Source organism: Perissodus microlepis, chromosome 15 (assembly GCF_051167445.1).
Source record: "Perissodus microlepis isolate ML-2025 ecotype Zambia chromosome 15, ASM5116744v1, whole genome shotgun sequence".
Lineage (NCBI taxonomy): Eukaryota > Metazoa > Chordata > Actinopteri > Cichliformes > Cichlidae > Perissodus > Perissodus microlepis.
The window spans coordinates 32,144,831-32,161,895 of record NC_140475.1 but is presented as its reverse complement, the minus strand read 5'-3'; the positions used below and the strand labels follow the sequence as shown (position 1 = coordinate 32,161,895).

The window sequence follows — 17,065 nt, the reverse complement described above, 5'->3', positions numbered from 1 at the left end:
TATATATATATATATATATATATATATATATATATATATATATATATATATATATATGTATATATATATATATATATATATATATATATATGTATATATATATATATATATATATATATATATATATATGTATATATATATATATATATATATATATGTGTGTATATATATATGTGTGTATATATATATGTGTGTATATATATATGTGTGTATATATATATATATATTACTATATATATATATATATATATATATATATATATATATATATATATATATATATATATATATATATATATATATATATATATATATGTATATATATATATATATGTATATTACTATATAACACTTCTAAAAATGAAGTGTTGGCTATATTGGTAAATTTTGTAGCAAGAATTTAAAATATGAAATCAATTTACACAGGTTATATGTGCACAAAGACCACTGCTCTGTGGAGTTTAGGTTTAAAGCATAGCATTTGCACACACGTAACTCCACATTTGAGGTGGAGATGCTGTGACTGTCTTCACCCTGTTACTAAGGCAGGTGGACATGTGGGATTTGTAAATATGGTCAAGTTGCTCATGAGATTGATGCATAGTAGCACTGATTTTTAAAATATATATATATTTATCTTCAGTTGGTGGCATCTTCATTGAGCTGACCACTTAACAGGATTTGTACTTCAGCAAAGTCATGCCTCTTTGTAATTAGCATTTGCACAATTCGGTCTTTTTCTGTCTCTTCGTGTATCTTAATGTTTTATCACTGTGCAAACAAAAACAAAATAGAGATGGTGAAATGATCCCAGCAGGGGATCATGAAGTGTCATCATGATCTGCTACCTAATGATACAACCATTACCATGTTGTATCTGCTGCTGTATATGAATAGAAATATACACAGCTACAGAAATTTAACAAATATTCACATATGTTACAAATACACAGATGTTAATTATCAAAGATAGGCTCTTTAACCAGCCTGCTGAGGTTTATAACTAAATAAAAGAAACAAATGATTGCCATTTAGCGTTTGACCTTTAGAACTGTGTAGTCCTTGAATTTGTATGTGCGAATCATATTAAGGAGGTTTAGTACCAGTAATATTTGTTTTTTCCCTTCAGGAACCTCCAAAAGTTTGTTGGCATTTATGCTAGATACCACAGATTTGTGGCATGAAAATGAAAATCGGGCTACCGTAATTAGTTTATGGGAAAGTAACAGCAGAAACAGTTATGTTGAGGTATTAGTTATGTAGGGCAAGAAAGATGGTGTGGCATGTGTTCAGGTACAGTATTATGATGGAGGTTAGTAAGTATGTCAGTTGGAGGTGGTATGTGGGGATGGATTAGGTGGAAGGAGGCTGGTGAGAGATTTGTATTCACCCAATCTCTTGGCTGTTGCCCTTTCTTTCATGCCGTAACCTGATGAGATCTAGCAGGTCACGTGATGTGGAACTTCTTAGTATAGAATATATATCTGTTTTCTTTCTCACGATGAGCTGTGCATTTGATCCGATACCTCTGTCTCTGGCTCACATGCATTATCGTATTTGTTAAAATTATGTTTCTGTATCTTTCATTTTTATCTTTTCATTGTGTCTGTATACACTTGTTCTTTTTTTGTATCTGATCTAAAGGATTTAGCTGCATTAGTTGTACGACTACTGCTGTGAGAAAATACTGTTCTTGTAACTGTTTATTTACTGTATTGATTATGCAATAACATTCAGCTTGTTGTCTTGAATCAGAATCAGCTTGTGCGTCCTTTGAGGAGTTCTTCTTCTCCTTTTTTTTTTTTTTTTTAAATGTAAACCCCAACTTTACCAACTTCAGAACTGTACTGTTCATGTATGCACTTTCAGATCCCAAATAAAAGATTATAGCTTCACGGGTTGTTTGGAGTATTATTTAATGCCATCATTTCAGCACCTTGTTGGATCTCTCTAAATGGCGTCACAAGACAGCAGCTACTGTAGGCTAGGTCACCGATATTAATGGATCTGTAACGGCTTACAGATTATTAGCCATTAGACTGCTGTCATACACGCTAGAGTACTTTATCATTTTATCTTATTTATATTCTGGTCAAAGTGGACTTTATTATTATATTTGTTTATTTTTTGTTGTTTGTTTTTGTTAACAGTACAGATCCAGTGAGAGCAAGTCAAAAGCATGTTACAGTGTCAACATCCACCAGCAGCCCATATTCAGTTTCAACACTGTTATCATTTGAATTAAGATTTTTAAATGTGAAAGGGGTTTGCAAGGCACTGTATGTATGCCATTATGCATACAAAAGCTTTGGTCCTATAATCACCTGTGAATTACATAATCATGTGTCAATGAGTCACACCATGAACGCCAATTATTGACAGAGACAATGAGCAACCGTCTTACTTATCTGCTCTTGAACTCTCTTCACCCTTTAGCTTCTTAGTAAGTTCCAATGCAGTACAGATTCAGTGGTGTGCCTTACACTTCAACGCAAACGTTAGCCACCCTTTGATCTCAGTAAGAGCGAAAATAGCAGACTTTCTTGTTTATAGCCACAGAGATGCTAACGGTTAGCTTCAAAATTGTGTTCGTGCAATTGGTGAGAATTTAAAAAGGCAAACAGTGGATCTGCCCATAAACAGTTCATAGAATTTGACACATTACCAATTAATAACATCAAAATCCAAGGTCAAAATCAAAGATGGCGCAAGATGCCGCCTTTCATCTTTCATTAGCTGTTTCTGCAAAGAAAAGAAAAGAAGAAGAAAACTGTCAACGCTTGCTCTGCGTTTCTTTTTTTAAAAGTTTAGTGGCTAACTAGTTAAAGCTGGAATTTTGGGCTTTTTTTTAAAGTAAATACTAATATATATTAAATCCTATCAAACTGTCAGCCTTTTCAGATCATTATTTTGGTTGTTACTCCCTTATACTCCGGAGCCAGAAAGAGTGATGTCCGAGGATTACTGAAGGCAGCATTCGCACCTGTAGTCAATCAGCTGATTGGGCGGTTCCAGTGAGGAGCATCTTCGATATTCTCCGTCCTACTTTCTCAGATTTGTGTGGATTCCTTTGCAGATGACAACATGAAGCTCTCGGGAATCCTGTCTGTGCTTTTGCTCGTCTATACTGAACGGAGCGGTTTCGGGATGTGCCATCCTAAACCGGCCTGTCGCTACCCTCCCTCCCAGTGGTGTAGGTCCCTGGAAATAGCGATAGAATGCAGGGTAAGTCTGACCACATTGGGGGTCATCTATGCTCCTACTAGTAATTTAGTTTAGTATAGGCTAGGCACAAGTAAGCACAGCTGAACGAGATTTAAGAAGTTTATTACATTTTTATACATTATTCGTGTGCTTTTACTCAGTAGAATGTAAAATGGTCCTCTCAGTATGAAAGCGTCTTCTTAATGTAAACACTTTAAAGCAAAGGACTAGCAGGAAAACAAGAGGAAATGTTTAATATTGCTACTGTGCACCCAAATGGTATCATTCATCACTGTTGTACCTATAGAGGACAGTTTTTGTGGAGTTGAAAGTTTCCCTGGTCTGGACATTAATAAGAGTCATGCCTCAGAAATTCAACACCAGAGGTTGTTCATGTGACTGACAGAGCAGCTTGAGGTCAAATCATGCAAACACCTAATCAGTTTAGAGAAAACAGAGTCTGGAGGAGGAGATGAATGTGCAGTGGCGCTTCCTTAGACCATTTTGAGCTTTGTGTCTTTTATTAATTTTAATCATTGTCCTTCCTCTTTATTATTTCAATAATGTAGAAAATGCTCAGAGGACCAAAGAGCTATTCTTTTCAGTTTTCCAATGATTGTGTTTTAAACTTAAATTTGCAAAACGGTTCAAGTCACATTTGTTACTTTTTAAAAATTAATCCTTGTACATGTCATGGAAATGTTCTTCAGCACTGAACTTGTATGTGAGCGTGTTTGATGAGCTTCAGAAAAGTGTTTTCTGGAAATGTAAATCATGTAAGCAGTTATGAAAAACACTTTTTATTTGTCTTAATTCTTACTGAAATGGGATGACATCAACTCTGTTGTTTTGTAGGTGGAGAAACAGTGTATGGAGGTTAATGCTACCAGGCCAAACCAGGCTGTCCCTGGAGTATCTGTCACACTGTACTATGAGAGTCTGTGTCCAGACTGCAGAGAATTTATCACTCAGCAGCTTTTCCCCACCTGGACAATGCTGCAGGACATCATGGCTGTCACACTGGTGCCCTATGGGAATGCTAAGGTCCATCAGTCCTTCCTCTGTTGATGCATGCAGCATTCACAAACAAAGAGGATGTTTCACCTGAATAAACCTGGGCTTTGTTTCTCTTGTAGGAGCTTCGCTCAGCAAACTCTCCCTTCACCTGTCAGCACGGAGAGCCTGAATGCAGAGGAAACATGATCGAGGTTTGAACAGCTTAAACTTTGCATGTGTTTTTTGTTTTGTTTTTTTTCTGCTGGGTCTTCTAGACTGATTGATCTCTTCCTCAGGCCTGCATCCTCCATTTAACCGAACACTCTCTTGCATTTCACATCATCTACTGCATGGAGTCATCTGCAGATGTTCTGAGCGCTGCACAGTCTGTGAGTAACTTCAGAAAAAAATGTTTATTTAATATAAGGGTCGTTTTCATTTCCAGTGATCACAACTGTTACTGTGATAGCTGAGCTCATAGTCCTGAGGAGCCAGCACAGGCCATCAAGACAATAACCCCCCTGCTATCCTGATTCACGTCCTCGGGAAAACTTGTTTCTTGATGAGTTTATGGTCTCAATCCCTGGTTTCAAGTCTAATTGTATACAGTGTGATGTTTACTCTGATGCTGATTAAATAAAAACAACAAATGAAAGGAGAAAAGGACGGCCTACTCTGTAACTGAGGATTGCAACAGCCCCTGACATCAAAAAGCAAAAATGGCAATCACAAATGCTCGGCTCAAATTCTGAACGGACCGATAGGTGACATCACATTCGCTATGTCATTGCCCTTCTGCTTTTTCTGTTTCTGTTTTCTTTTTTCTTTTCTCAGTGTCTCCGGCTGTATGCTCCCTCTGTGCCCTGGTCCAGAGTTGACTCGTGTGTCAAAGGAGATCTGGGATACCAGCTGATGCGTGCCAACGCTCTTATGACCAGAGCCCTGAACCCTGCACACACACATGTGCCCTGGATCACCTTCAATGGGGTAAAACGCAAGCTGAGATTTGTTTAACATACTGAGAGGTCTATCTGCTTCTCATTTTAAAAAGCTAGAATTTGAAATTAATTCTGAGCTGCAGAGAATATGAACTAACTCATGTTTTCAGACAAGGCTTGTGCATCTTTCTGCACTTCTAGTTTCTAGAGTTATTCAGATTACACCAAATCTGTAAGAGCTGAAGTGAAAAGATCTTAATTTTTTTTTCTTTTAAAAGTACAAAAATCATGTAGTCCCTATCAGCTGCTTAAACTCTTAACTGATATGACTAAGCTGAAATTATTACTGTGGACAGAGTTGTAAGTTTAAAATTCATAATTTGGGTTCAAAGTTTAAAAAGGAAAACTTAGATAATAAAATATTCCAAGCGAATTTAATACCTTTTGTGGGATTTACAGAAGGAAATGCTGGGACTAAGTGCTGTCCTTATTACAGGAATACACAGAAGAGAATGAAGACAAAGCAATGTCGTCCCTTTTCCAACTGGTTTGTCATCGCTACAAGGTGAGTAGATGTATTTGTGAATGAAGTGCTTTGATTCAAACACACAACTCTAGCGTCTGACTTTTTGTGCATGTTTCTGCCTCTACAGGGGGTGAAACCTCCAGCCTGCACTGGAGCTCCGGTCCGGCTCGACAGAAGCTTCTGCTGAACATGAAAAATAAAGTTATATGTCAGTCCTACAGGCAAACAGCCAAATGTGACACGTTAAATTAGCCATACTAATGTTTAGTTTGTTTCAGTGTTGTCGTTAATACTATGAAAATGTAAGCATATAGAGTATTATAACTTTCTTGTGTAACAGAGCAGATAACTAAGTTGTCTCTTAATTCAAATATGTTTTATAATAACAAATGCAGCCAAACACAGGATAAAAATTTCCATATAATTTATTGGCATTTTCCACTTAAAACACCCTGAACTCCCGAGACTCTTTTGGCTTAAAATGCGAAACAAAAATAGATTTAATTTCTCTGACAAAAACATCGGAGTGGCAGGTGGATACATACTTGTGAAGTATACTTGATTTTTAGGCTCCAGAACATAAAATTAGACATCCTATGTTACAGTACTTTGTATCGACAGACACATCTGAAGAATAAATATCTCTATAGAAGTTTGCACGACACAGAGGCTGAAAGAACAAGACTGCATGGACGTGGGTGGAGGCGGTGTCAGTGCAACACGGTCTCTGTGTAGAAGCGGGAACGCTCACCGACACAGATGGCGCTGTATGGCACTGACGTCTTCCTGCAAAGAGCCACGGTGCTGAGTTTAACCTGCTGTAACTCCTCAGACTGCTCAGTGCTGAGCAAATTACACCTGCTGTCAGAAAACTGTTGCTGTATATCTACTTAAAGTATCACACAGGATAAAAATATGAGCTTTTAATTTGTTCATTTGTGTGTTACAATAAGAGAAAATAAAGACTAACTGGAAACACATTATTTGTTGTGGCACATCTGAGAAAAATCAGTTTAATCTCAGAAGCCAAATTTTTGAATGTATTTTTACATTTTTGGACGATTATTCCTTAATTAAATGTAGTACAAATATCATAAACTTCTTTGGGGGGTAAAACCATTGTTTGTGCTCTTTGATAATGTAGCCATGTGACCATTGCTACACTATGCAAAAATGTAACTAAAATAGGTTTTCTCCTCATAGAAAGCTGTTTGACTGGATCAAAACCAACCAGTGCTAAAGGATCTTGACGAATGGCTGACAAACCAACTTTTGACACGATACATGTTTTTTGATGACGTAACAAAAAACAGACGTTTAGATGCAGTGTTTTGAAAATGTTTGCTCTTCAGGGTGATGCTCAAAGGCTTTGAGGTTCACTGGCTTACATTCAGCCTGTTACACTCTAGATAATTAATAAAACTAGCCAAATGCAGACACTTCTGTCATACGAAGGCATCTGTGGTCAGCTGGATACTGATATCTAAATATGCTAATGAGTAAAAATTACTGTAAAAACTGAACTGCTCTGATTACAATGTGAACGGTTTAATGGGAGACACTTTTAATATGACATATCTACTCACAATTATTTTTATTAGACCTCTAAACTGTCTTTAAATCTGGAGCCTTTGAAAAAAATCTTCTTTTGCACACTTTGTAAACGTTCTCAAAAAATGTAAGTCTGGCAACAGTTTTCCCACTTTCCTCTTTCTCCACGGAAAAGTGAATGGAACAACAGTCTGAGGATCAGCATTTCGAAATCATCACAGTGGTCCTTTAGCACAAGGCTCAAAACGTTTATAAACCACGTAAGGCTGATCAATAAAGCTTACTAGCTGAAATAATGAAATACTGTTGGACTAGTGTTTTTCTACTACTGCCTGACTGGGAAGTGCATCGTATGTTGCGTAGTGCTTGCTTACTTCCCGGTCTTTCTACCTCAGTGACGGCGACAAACACTGTTCTAGGCTGAATGTGTACTTGGTACAGAAAGACAAAGTCATGAAACACCTGAAACTACACACATCCTCGAGTCTCAGCTATCTGATTAGGAAAGAACTGAACAGACGGATCCAAAGCTGCACAAAATCTATTGAATCGTTTGCCTTAAATACTGTTAACGTGTATCATTTGTAAAAACTAACACTATAAAGTTAATGACTTTGATACAATCATCAGGTTAAAATCTCTAGTGTAAAAATGTACAGCATTGTAGGCTGGCAGGTGTTTGTGTGTTGTCAACACTTGTGGCACACATTTATCCCAGTCGAGCACTATCTACCAAATAAGAGCTGATGGAGCACAGTCTGTTTAGGATGAACTACAGGTGACTTGTTTCTGCCACCTGAGCTCTCTCTGATCTCTACATCGGTATCTGTCGGCAGGGTAGGAAAACACACCGCTGGGATTTTAGAATTCAAAGATCCTCGTTGGGTTTTTTATGGAAAATAAAACAATTTAGAAGCAGCATCTTTAGTTCAGATGTGTAAACATGTTTTACTTTTGACTGAGGTTTGAAGGTTTGTGTGTCGAAACAACATTTTACCATTAAAGGATAAGGCTGGCATTTTTTACATTTTCTAAAATACCTACAAAAACAAAATCAACAGCAAGGGCCTCTTTTATAAAGTGCTCTGAGCTCAAGTATGATTTAATCAAACAGGTGTCAAAGCCTGTGATGAACTATGCTGCTGGTTTGTCTTCCCCGCTCTGTTCAGATCAGATGGTTGATGGCTCAGGTGCCCTCAACATCTAGACTTATAGCATGGCTGAAGCTTTTAAATTTCCATCTATCAGCCATTATAAATGCACACACTGATAGTTTGTCAAACATCCAAGTGGCTTCCTTGGATGGAAGTTAACAGGATGCTCGCAGAGTTTTGGGAATTCTATCTGATCTGAAAGACATGATGAATACACGTGTTACAGAAGTAATATAGTAGATTACTTGTTACTTTTACAAGAAACAAGCAGTAAATCTTAAATTTCCCTGGACATAAGCACAGATCTCCTCAATAATCTCTCTAATCTCTTATAAGCACTTTAATAAAATATAACCACAAAAACAACTACACAAATGTTGGTTTTAAAAACAAAACAAAACATTTGAATGAGCATAGAAGTTCACAGAGCTTCAAAACAGTAGTAGCTGTAGCTGCTGATTTTAATTGTAGCAGTACGTGACAATGTGACTGCATGAATAGTGTTTCCCAACAAACATGTGGGAGCCTTTAAAAAATGAACAGTTTCTTTGTTGGACACATTTTCATCAGGATGGTAGAAATAGGATTGAATGAAAACGGACTAAATTATAATTAGGGAGCATGTGCATCTATGGAACATCTATAGAACAGATGCCACACAATACTTTGTTATAGCAGTGGTTCATTGTTTGCTGATTATTAAAAAAAGAAGGTTTTTTGCCAGCATTATTCTTTTATAAGAACAAATATTCAGAATCGGATTCAGTTTGGGTCTGAGGTGGGAGGCTGAGTTTTATATTTCACCTACAGTTGTTGGAGTTTGCACACCCTTGGACTGTCTCAAAACAAACAGATGCAGTCCTAGAATTCCAATATTATCTGACCGGTAGATGAATAGGAACTTTATTATTGTTGCACGCCATTAAATCCTTTGTTGAGACGCTAGTTTGTGAAAGCTGGTTAGTTTCCCGCCCTGCCTTCTGGTACCTTTAGTCAAATGCTTTGTACTGTGTTTTTGTGATCAGCAGGCCTACAGTGGGTGAAGCCCTTTTTTTGTGACTGAACAGAAGAGCTGAAATGGCCGAGACAGTAAAGTGCTACTGCGGACTGGAGGCACCCTGATTTAAAAAACCGAACAAAACAAATGCTTTTTAAGCACTTAACCACAGACGAGATCAGCTAATGTACAACAAGGAACAGGTCGAAAATCAAAACAGAACAATGACATCATTAAAAGTCATTACAGGTACAAAATAAAATAAAGCTTAAACTAATTATACAGGTGGTGTCTTATAGTATCAACAGGTGAGACTGGGGTAAAGTCTTCTTCAGTGTTCAGTTTCTGTGGTGCTACAAGCTGGTTTAAGTATGTAAGTTGCCAAATTGTATATTAAAGGGTTTTGATTAAATGTAGAGACACACCATGAGTCTCATTTGTCCGGCTTGGAGGTAAATCAAACTGGAAAGACTGTTTGGGATGGTGGTCAGGTTAGGGGGTACCCAGTACATCTGTGCTACATTAGATTTATGTTTCTCTTCATACCCTGAGGTTAAGGTCCACCGATTTTTCTCATTTACATCCCGTATTTGGTAAAATGATTCATCTCTCACATCATTCTTAAAGAAATCAGACTCACTTAATCCAACGAGGACTCAATAATTTTATACCTTAAACTGAAACTATGGTGCAAAATAATTTCCAAGACCCTGTCACACCACTGCGGTCCTCATTCGCTGCTCGCGTTCAAATGTCACAGTTATTTTGAAGGAAGACATTTCCTTTACCTTGTTACCTCTTGTTAGAGAACAGGCCTCAGCTTCGTTCTTCTTCCCAGAATAAACGCAGCAGTTTCGTTTTCTTTGTTTCTGTCTGGGACTCTCCAAACTGAAGCTATAACAAACCAGGATGGCCTATCAGGCACCCAAAGATAGGCAAAAACTATTCTCCCTGCTGAAAAACGAAACCTAAAACAGAGGGGGAACATTCCTCTGTTCTCCAGAGTGGGTGTCTCCAGTGTAAAGGGACTGTGGTGATTTTACAGACATTATTGGTAAAGGCTTGCCCTGCCTCCATCGACATACATCCAGCACCCGTGTCTCTCAGGCAGGGCAGGTTGTGCTGGTCATTATGTGCCCAAACGCAGGCAGGCCACTCCGTCGCCCTCCTGGCTCAGTTCTCTGTCCGTGTCGGCACCTTCCCGCCCTGGGGAGACTGGCGCTCTTTGAGGGCTGGGGCTCCGCACCGACATGGCAGCCAGGTTCAAGGTCCGAGATGGATGAGGCGAAGGGGGACGGTACCTGCCGCTGCTGCTGCTGCGGGGGTCTGGAGAAAGAGATGGGGAGGAGGAGTCTCGGTGCCTCTCCGCAGCAGACTGAGACTCATTCTCTATGGGGCTCTCAAGGTCAGAATCTGCCTCCTCCTCTTCTTCCTCCTCTTCCTCCAGAGTTAATTCAAACTGGAACTTGTCCCCTCCTCCTCCTCCAGAAGGAATGGGTGCTCCTGCTCCCAAAGCTGCTGGTCCCACCTCAGCCTGGTGCTCTTCTGGGGTGGAAGGCGAGGGGCTGCGGGGGATCATGCTCTGGTACCACTCCCTGTTGTCCTCCAGCGTGTCCAGGATGTCCTGAGCGTCGGGGTGCACTAAGTCGGCCCAGGTCTCCCACAGCGGGTGCACAATGAAGTCAATGAAGCTCACCTGGTTATGATAGTAATGTTAACAATAATACAACAGCAAACGTGACAGGAGTACGATACATAAAGGACAAACAGGATCACGTTTGCAGAGTAAATACTGGAGAGGTGGTTTCAGGACACGTAGGAAGAATAACAAACTGTGCAAAAGTCTTGAGCCACTCCTCATTTTTTAAATATTTTTCCCAGAAAAATGGGAAATATGTGCAGCAATTTATAGAAATATTTTTAAATATACATAGAAATGAAGTATATGAGGCAGAAACAGCTGAACAATCAGTGAGGATTGCTTGCTGTTTCAGTAATGTTGGAGGCTAATCCATGACTGATAGTGTTCGATTATGTGTTTTTTTTTATCCAGGTGTGCTTTTACTGCATTGGCAGTGCGTTTGGGATCTTTGTCATGCTCAAAAAGAAAACCGGTGCCATTTAGACACTTTCCAGATGGTGCTGCATGATGGATCAAAATCGAACTTTACTTTTCTGTGGTCATAATTCCATCAATGCTTACAAGAGCCTCCATTGTGTTTTACAGATATTCACTGTGGCACTTTCTCTCATTTTCAGTCCTGGTCTTATGTAGTTTGGCATACCTCAGCTGTTCTCTGTGTTTCCCTACCTTAAGAATGGCTTCTTGACAGCCACTCTTCCTCTGCATCAGCTCTAGAGCCAGATGCATTGCACAGCACATCCATCTGAAAAGGTCAGGTTCAGGGCCTGAACTGAAAGTGAGTGAAAAAGCATCCAAATGTCTAAAGAAAAACTTTGAAAGACTTTCAGAAATCCTGGAGAACTTTTGCTCAAGAGCACTTTAAAAGGATTATAATAAAGTTTGCCTCCTTGGAAACAAAACACAAGGAAATGAGGGGTGGCTAAAGACATGCACAGCACTGTACTTTTAGATTCAACCTATGAAGGCGTATATATTAGCTCATTGCTTATCGTATTGCAATTATGTATGGAAACATTATGTAGACAGGTTATTATGAGACTAAAACATCTGTTAACTTTGCCATCTGTCAGCACCTGACTCTTTTCTATGGAGGCGTTGTGTTTGTCACACATGGGGCTGATCTCCATGCCTCTATCCCGCTCCCTGTCTCCCTGGGTGAAACGCTCCTTCATGATGCGGTCCGTCCACTGGCGGTAAAGCTCCAGCGGTTTGGTTGGATTGCTCAAATCTGCACAATGGACCATGTTCTGCAGAACCTGGAAGAGAAAAACGCAGTCAGATGTGGTGTGTCATGCTGGGCAATGTCAGAGATGCAATGCAATCTCAACTGTAAAAATAATCCAGAAAAAAAATTCAGTTTGAAAAACATTTTGAGCTTCGGCATAAGGCTAAGAAAGTCAATGTTACTGTCATTTGGTTTTTTGGGGGGTTAAATCTGTCCATTCAGAGCAGCAGTCACTGCTGACGGTAAAAACTACTGTTTATTCAAACAAACTGCATTTTGTAAGTGCTGTCAAGGAGGTGTGGTATTTATTACCTCTTTTTTTTTTTTAAAGAAATTACACAATTTATTACTTAGAAACAAGATGAACACAGAACAAAACAATACAGATTTTCATATATTGGACTGAGAGGGTAAATACCCAACTTTATTCTTTATTACTATGATCAAAACCTTTTACTTCCATCAGAACCTCAATACTCAGCAAAACTGTACAGATGTTATGACTTATCTGTCCAGTAGGTGGCAGCACCGTCACACAGACTGCCTGGTTTAAGTGCAAGCTGTACAGCAGCGTACAGGTCAAAATGGAAACACGCTGACACCAGTGTCTTCGAGCCACTGCATAGTTTTCATCTGTCACATTGAGCAATTTTAGTACCAAAATCCTTTTTATTAAAGACCTAATGGTGAAATGTACAGAAACAACTCTCTTCTGCTCATTGCACTGAATGGACAAATGGTTTGCACATGTATATAATTGAAAAAATATAACGTATAGAGATATGTATAATAATTATTTTTAAACATATATATACTATTAAAGTGTTATGCCAGCAGGAGTTGCTCTAACCTGGATACGGTCAGAGTAGTTGTCTAGTAGAAGGACTCCCAAACTTGTGACTTTCTTGGTCTCCACCATTGTCTTCATGTCTGCCAAAAAGTTCATGTGTTTGGACATATCTGTGGCCAGCACCTACAGAGGACAACAACCACACAAACACACACAATGCATTACAATTGTAAGGGTCTCATGTTCAACCTAAAGATGACTTCCTTGTGATTACAAGGAAAAGGAAGGATAGATGCAGGAAGTGAAGTGTTGTCTTACAGTGCCTGGGTTACAAAATGTAATGCTGACAAAGCAAATGCACACAGGCTGTTTTATCATCTATCAGATTCACTGCAGCAGTCCTGAGCAACACCTGACCTGTGTGTGTGTGTGTGTGTGTGTGTGTGTGCCATGTTTACATATCTTTGTGGGGACCAAAAATTGGAATGTTATGTTTGTGGGGGTTAGGGTGAGCGGCTAGGGATAGCATTATGTCAATGTGATGTGCAACAGCAAAAACTATGTTTCTGAGTTCAGCTCACAACCTTCTGGTTTTCTTTGTTCCGTCCAGTTGTAGATGCAAAAAAAAGGAAGCTGCAATTTTGTTCTCAGGAAAAATATATTACCAACAAGACTTTTCAGTGTATCAGCAAGCATTCACAAGACAAACAAAAAACTGAAGTGAAACGATCACATTTCAAAGGGACAGTATAACTAATGTTATAATATAAATTGTATAAAAAGGGCAGCGCTCTCACCATGTCAATCACCATCTTGCGGAGAGAGTCTCTCTGTTTCTTGCTGAGGTTCTGGAAGATGTCACAGTTTTCCTCCTGCAGCAGTTTGAAGCCCACAGCGAGATGGTGGTTTTCCAAAACTGACGCGTCATTATACATCAGCGCCAGCTCTGAACCTGGAGAAATGGAGGTAGAAATCCATAAAAACAAAAAACAGAACACCTTGAAGATAATTCTACTTTATTTAGCTTGATGTAAATCGGAGCACACAGCAACCCACTGGGAATTAAATCATGTGCCACAGTGTGCAAATATAATAAAGAACCTGACCTGGCATCATTTCTATGTATTACTATGTATTTTAAAGAGTGGAAAAGTTAAGGAAACATGTTAAAATATTTTGGCTGTAATTATTATTGATTTTAATCTGTACGTCTTTTTTTTTTCTTTTTAGCTAATTTTCAACTTTAATGTATTTACATCGTCAATTCAGACTCTTGTTTTTACATTTCTGAGCTGCATCTAAACTATTATTAATGATAACGACTGAACAAAGTTGCTAAAATAAATGTGCAGATTATGGAGATCCATATAGATTAAAATAGACATATTAAAACAAAGGAAATAACCCTTTAATGCATAGTGGTCACTACAGTGGACAGCTATTCAAAGGCTGTGTTCTTGTATTTGTGTCAGTGTTGATGGTACACTTGCACATAAACCACTACAGTGGACACTGATGTGTCACTCCATACCAAATTCATAAGTCAAAACGTATGTTGTCCACCTAAGTTGACATGTAAAAAAACTCTTTGAAAAGTACATGTTTTAAAAAAAATGAAGTTCAAAAATCTTTTTTTCATGTCTAAAGATGAATAAAAATACTGATTGAGGTTGTCATAATTCATGCATCAAAGGGTTAAAGGAACAAAAATAACAGAAATCAATAAAAATCAATAGAAAACCTGTGGCGTGTATTTGTATGAGAAAGTGGAATAGTGACACACAGGTATGCATATTGTTTTGGGTCTGTGAGTTAACTCAGATCAGTCTGCCTCCACCGTTTGATAAATATATCATCCTGAGGTCTCGGGGAATATGGCGTTCCGATCTGATATATGTACTACTGTATCTTCTTGACCCGCTGTCATGCACGCAGGGGATGGTTTGTGCCATTGTGCCACACCTGATTGGTGCAGTTATCACTATACTTAGAAAACAGTGTTCATATCTGGTATTTGATACAAAAATGCCACCTTTTGATCCTTAGTGACATTTTGGTGGAATACCTCTTTGAAAGGCGGCTTTAATCCTAAGCTTTTAGCTACAGTTTCTTAACAGTCGACTTTTAAACTGTCCTTATTTACCCCAAGCTGTGTGCTGTTTAAATAGAAAGACAGAAGCCTACTGGTGTTTATGAGGAACTGGTTGGTGACTCCTGGGTGGTCAACATCGTGGATAGCACTGGCAAACAGAGCGGCGATGATCTCTAGGTCTGTGAAAACCACCTGAGGTGAACGAGGAAGAGAAAATTAATTTATTCAGAAGAAAAAGTAGGTGGAGCTCTGCTCGGTCCACTGAGAGATCAGAGCCCTGGAGCTGGTAGGGTTAAATAATGCCTTATTTGCTCACCTCTAAAGCCGGGGTGGAGAGGAGGACGTGGGTGGACTGCACCACATCAGCTGCGTGGATGCTGTTGTGATAAGCTATGTCTGCATGGTAGTGGTCCTCTAAGGTCATCATGAAGGTGATGAAGGTGTCAACTGGGATATCGAAGGTTTTCAGAAGGTCTCGCTCCTGTCACATTGATGAGGAGCATTCAAAATAAACATGAGACACAAATTGGGTTGATTCTGGTCTTTGGTGGAGCGAACAGATTTCTACCTGGAAAATGGTGTACATGGTCACTGTCAGAGGGCGGTTTCCAGAATATTCTGCTACTTTGAATATATCCATACCCCAACGATCGATATCCTCAAATTGCTGCAGAAATAAAAGAGAGCATGTAAATGACACAGCGCATTTGTAGGTGTGTTTGTGTCTTCTGTCTTTGCAGCGTATGCGCGAACCCACCTTGGCTAGCAGGTTCTCGTGTGGTGTGTTGACTCCAAAGCGAGGGATGGAGGCAGGCGCCAAACCCGGGCTTTGTGTGACCTTTTTCACACCGCTGATCTGTGACATCGGCCTCTTTTTCTTCTCCTTCTCCTTCGGAGGAGGAGAAAGGATTTCCACGTCATGTTGTTTCTCTGCAACATGAACAGGCATGTAATGTTATGGCCAGATGTGATTCATTAGATCTGTAGTTAGATCTGTGTTAGAAAAACCATGACAGAGTGCTCACTGCACCCACTTGTGTCTTCAACCAATTTAAAATACACAGCCACTTGATTATTCAGTTCTACCTGCCTTACATTTAGAGGGAGATAATCACGCTGGTTTTCTTATCTTTGCAAAGCTTTTTACTCTGACAAACGCAAAAAAAATCACAAGTTCTCTCAGATCTGTTAAACTGACTCACCAAACTGTCCACAATGTAGCCATTTCTATGAAGCAGCCCTGTTTCCACATAATGTGGGTCTGACTGTCGTTTAGACACACTGCTGTTAGCAGCTGTTCATGAACCTAAAAACAGGACGACAACCTCCTCACTGCAATCACTCGCAGAGAGATTGGCAAAGTTCTTAAAAAAAGTACTGTCGGATTTAAAAATGCAGACAGACGCAGCCGGCACGGTGCAATCAGTCTGAGTAAGCATGCACCGATGAGCGTACCTCATTTGTGATGCGCTTCTTTGGAATTGGGAACTAAATTGATCGCAAAGTGGTTGTACCCCTAGTAAAAGCTTGGCTGCTGAATGCCAGTGTTACTGCGCAGCTACTACATCACTATTGGTGGACGGATTTGCAACCGACTAGCAATTTATTTGCCAGTTTGTCATAGTTAATCACCATATTGTCACAAACATTTTACATATTGGATGTAATTTCTAATTTGACCCCATTCATTTGCAAACCCATAGGAGGCTGACGCCATCTTATTGCCATTCGATCACAATGCTCCGCCTTAACAGCCCAAAGTTACTTTCAAGACAGGAACTGACTCTAAGTGGCTGCAGACCTGGTCCCTGTTTTTGCAACAACCATTTCAGAGACAATGACATTACAAGTTTATTGTACAAAATCACAATGATTTTGCTTTTGCTGTGGCCTCCTATCACTGTAGAACTATTGTAGATCTGCCCTAGACAGTGGGAAGTATATGAT

General features: G+C 39.2%; 2 protein-coding genes across 8 annotated transcripts in view; one reads left to right on the top strand and one right to left on the bottom strand.

Moving 5' to 3' along the window:
• Nucleotides 1–2,931: 2,931 nt before the first annotated feature.
• Nucleotides 2,932–6,644, top strand: ifi30b (IFI30 lysosomal thiol reductase b). Its single transcript, XM_084953173.1, has 7 exons — nt 2,932–3,225; nt 4,060–4,248; nt 4,341–4,412; nt 4,497–4,589; nt 5,035–5,187; nt 5,635–5,703; nt 5,792–6,644. Exons 1-7 carry the CDS (start codon nt 3,085–3,087, stop codon nt 5,849–5,851), a joined length of 777 nt encoding a protein of 258 aa, XP_084809299.1. The 5' UTR covers nt 2,932–3,084; the 3' UTR covers nt 5,852–6,644.
• LOC146372459 (3',5'-cyclic-AMP phosphodiesterase 4C-like) overlaps nt 6,072–17,065 on the bottom strand; it is a 103,871-nt gene continuing 92,877 nt past the window's right edge. For 6 of the 7 annotated variants that reach the window (XM_084953160.1, XM_084953162.1, XM_084953161.1 and 3 more), the window contains 8 exons: nt 15,876–16,048; nt 15,687–15,785; nt 15,435–15,599; nt 15,211–15,310; nt 13,824–13,978; nt 13,087–13,209; nt 12,085–12,267; nt 6,072–11,062 (listed from right to left, as the gene is read on the bottom strand). In XM_084953160.1, coding sequence (XP_084809286.1) covers nt 10,496–11,062; nt 12,085–12,267; nt 13,087–13,209; nt 13,824–13,978; nt 15,211–15,310; nt 15,435–15,599; nt 15,687–15,785; nt 15,876–16,048 — 1,565 coding nt within the window. In that variant the 3' untranslated portion in view covers nt 6,072–10,495. Of the gene's footprint in view, nt 11,063–12,084; nt 12,268–13,086; nt 13,210–13,823; nt 13,979–15,210; nt 15,311–15,434; nt 15,600–15,686; nt 16,049–17,065 lie in introns of all 7 variants that reach the window. The other variant, XM_084953159.1, reaches the window with a different exon arrangement.

Coding starts and splice junctions, on each gene's coding strand:
- ifi30b (XM_084953173.1), top strand. CDS start 3,085: ATGAAGCTCTCGGGAATCCTGTCTGTGCTTTTGCTCGTCTATACTGAA. Junction 4,249..4,340: donor TGCCCTATGGGAATGCTAAG/GTCCATCAGTCC, acceptor TTTCTCTTGTAG/GAGCTTCGCTCAGCAAACTC. Junction 5,704..5,791: donor TGGTTTGTCATCGCTACAAG/GTGAGTAGATGT, acceptor CTGCCTCTACAG/GGGGTGAAACCTCCAGCCTG.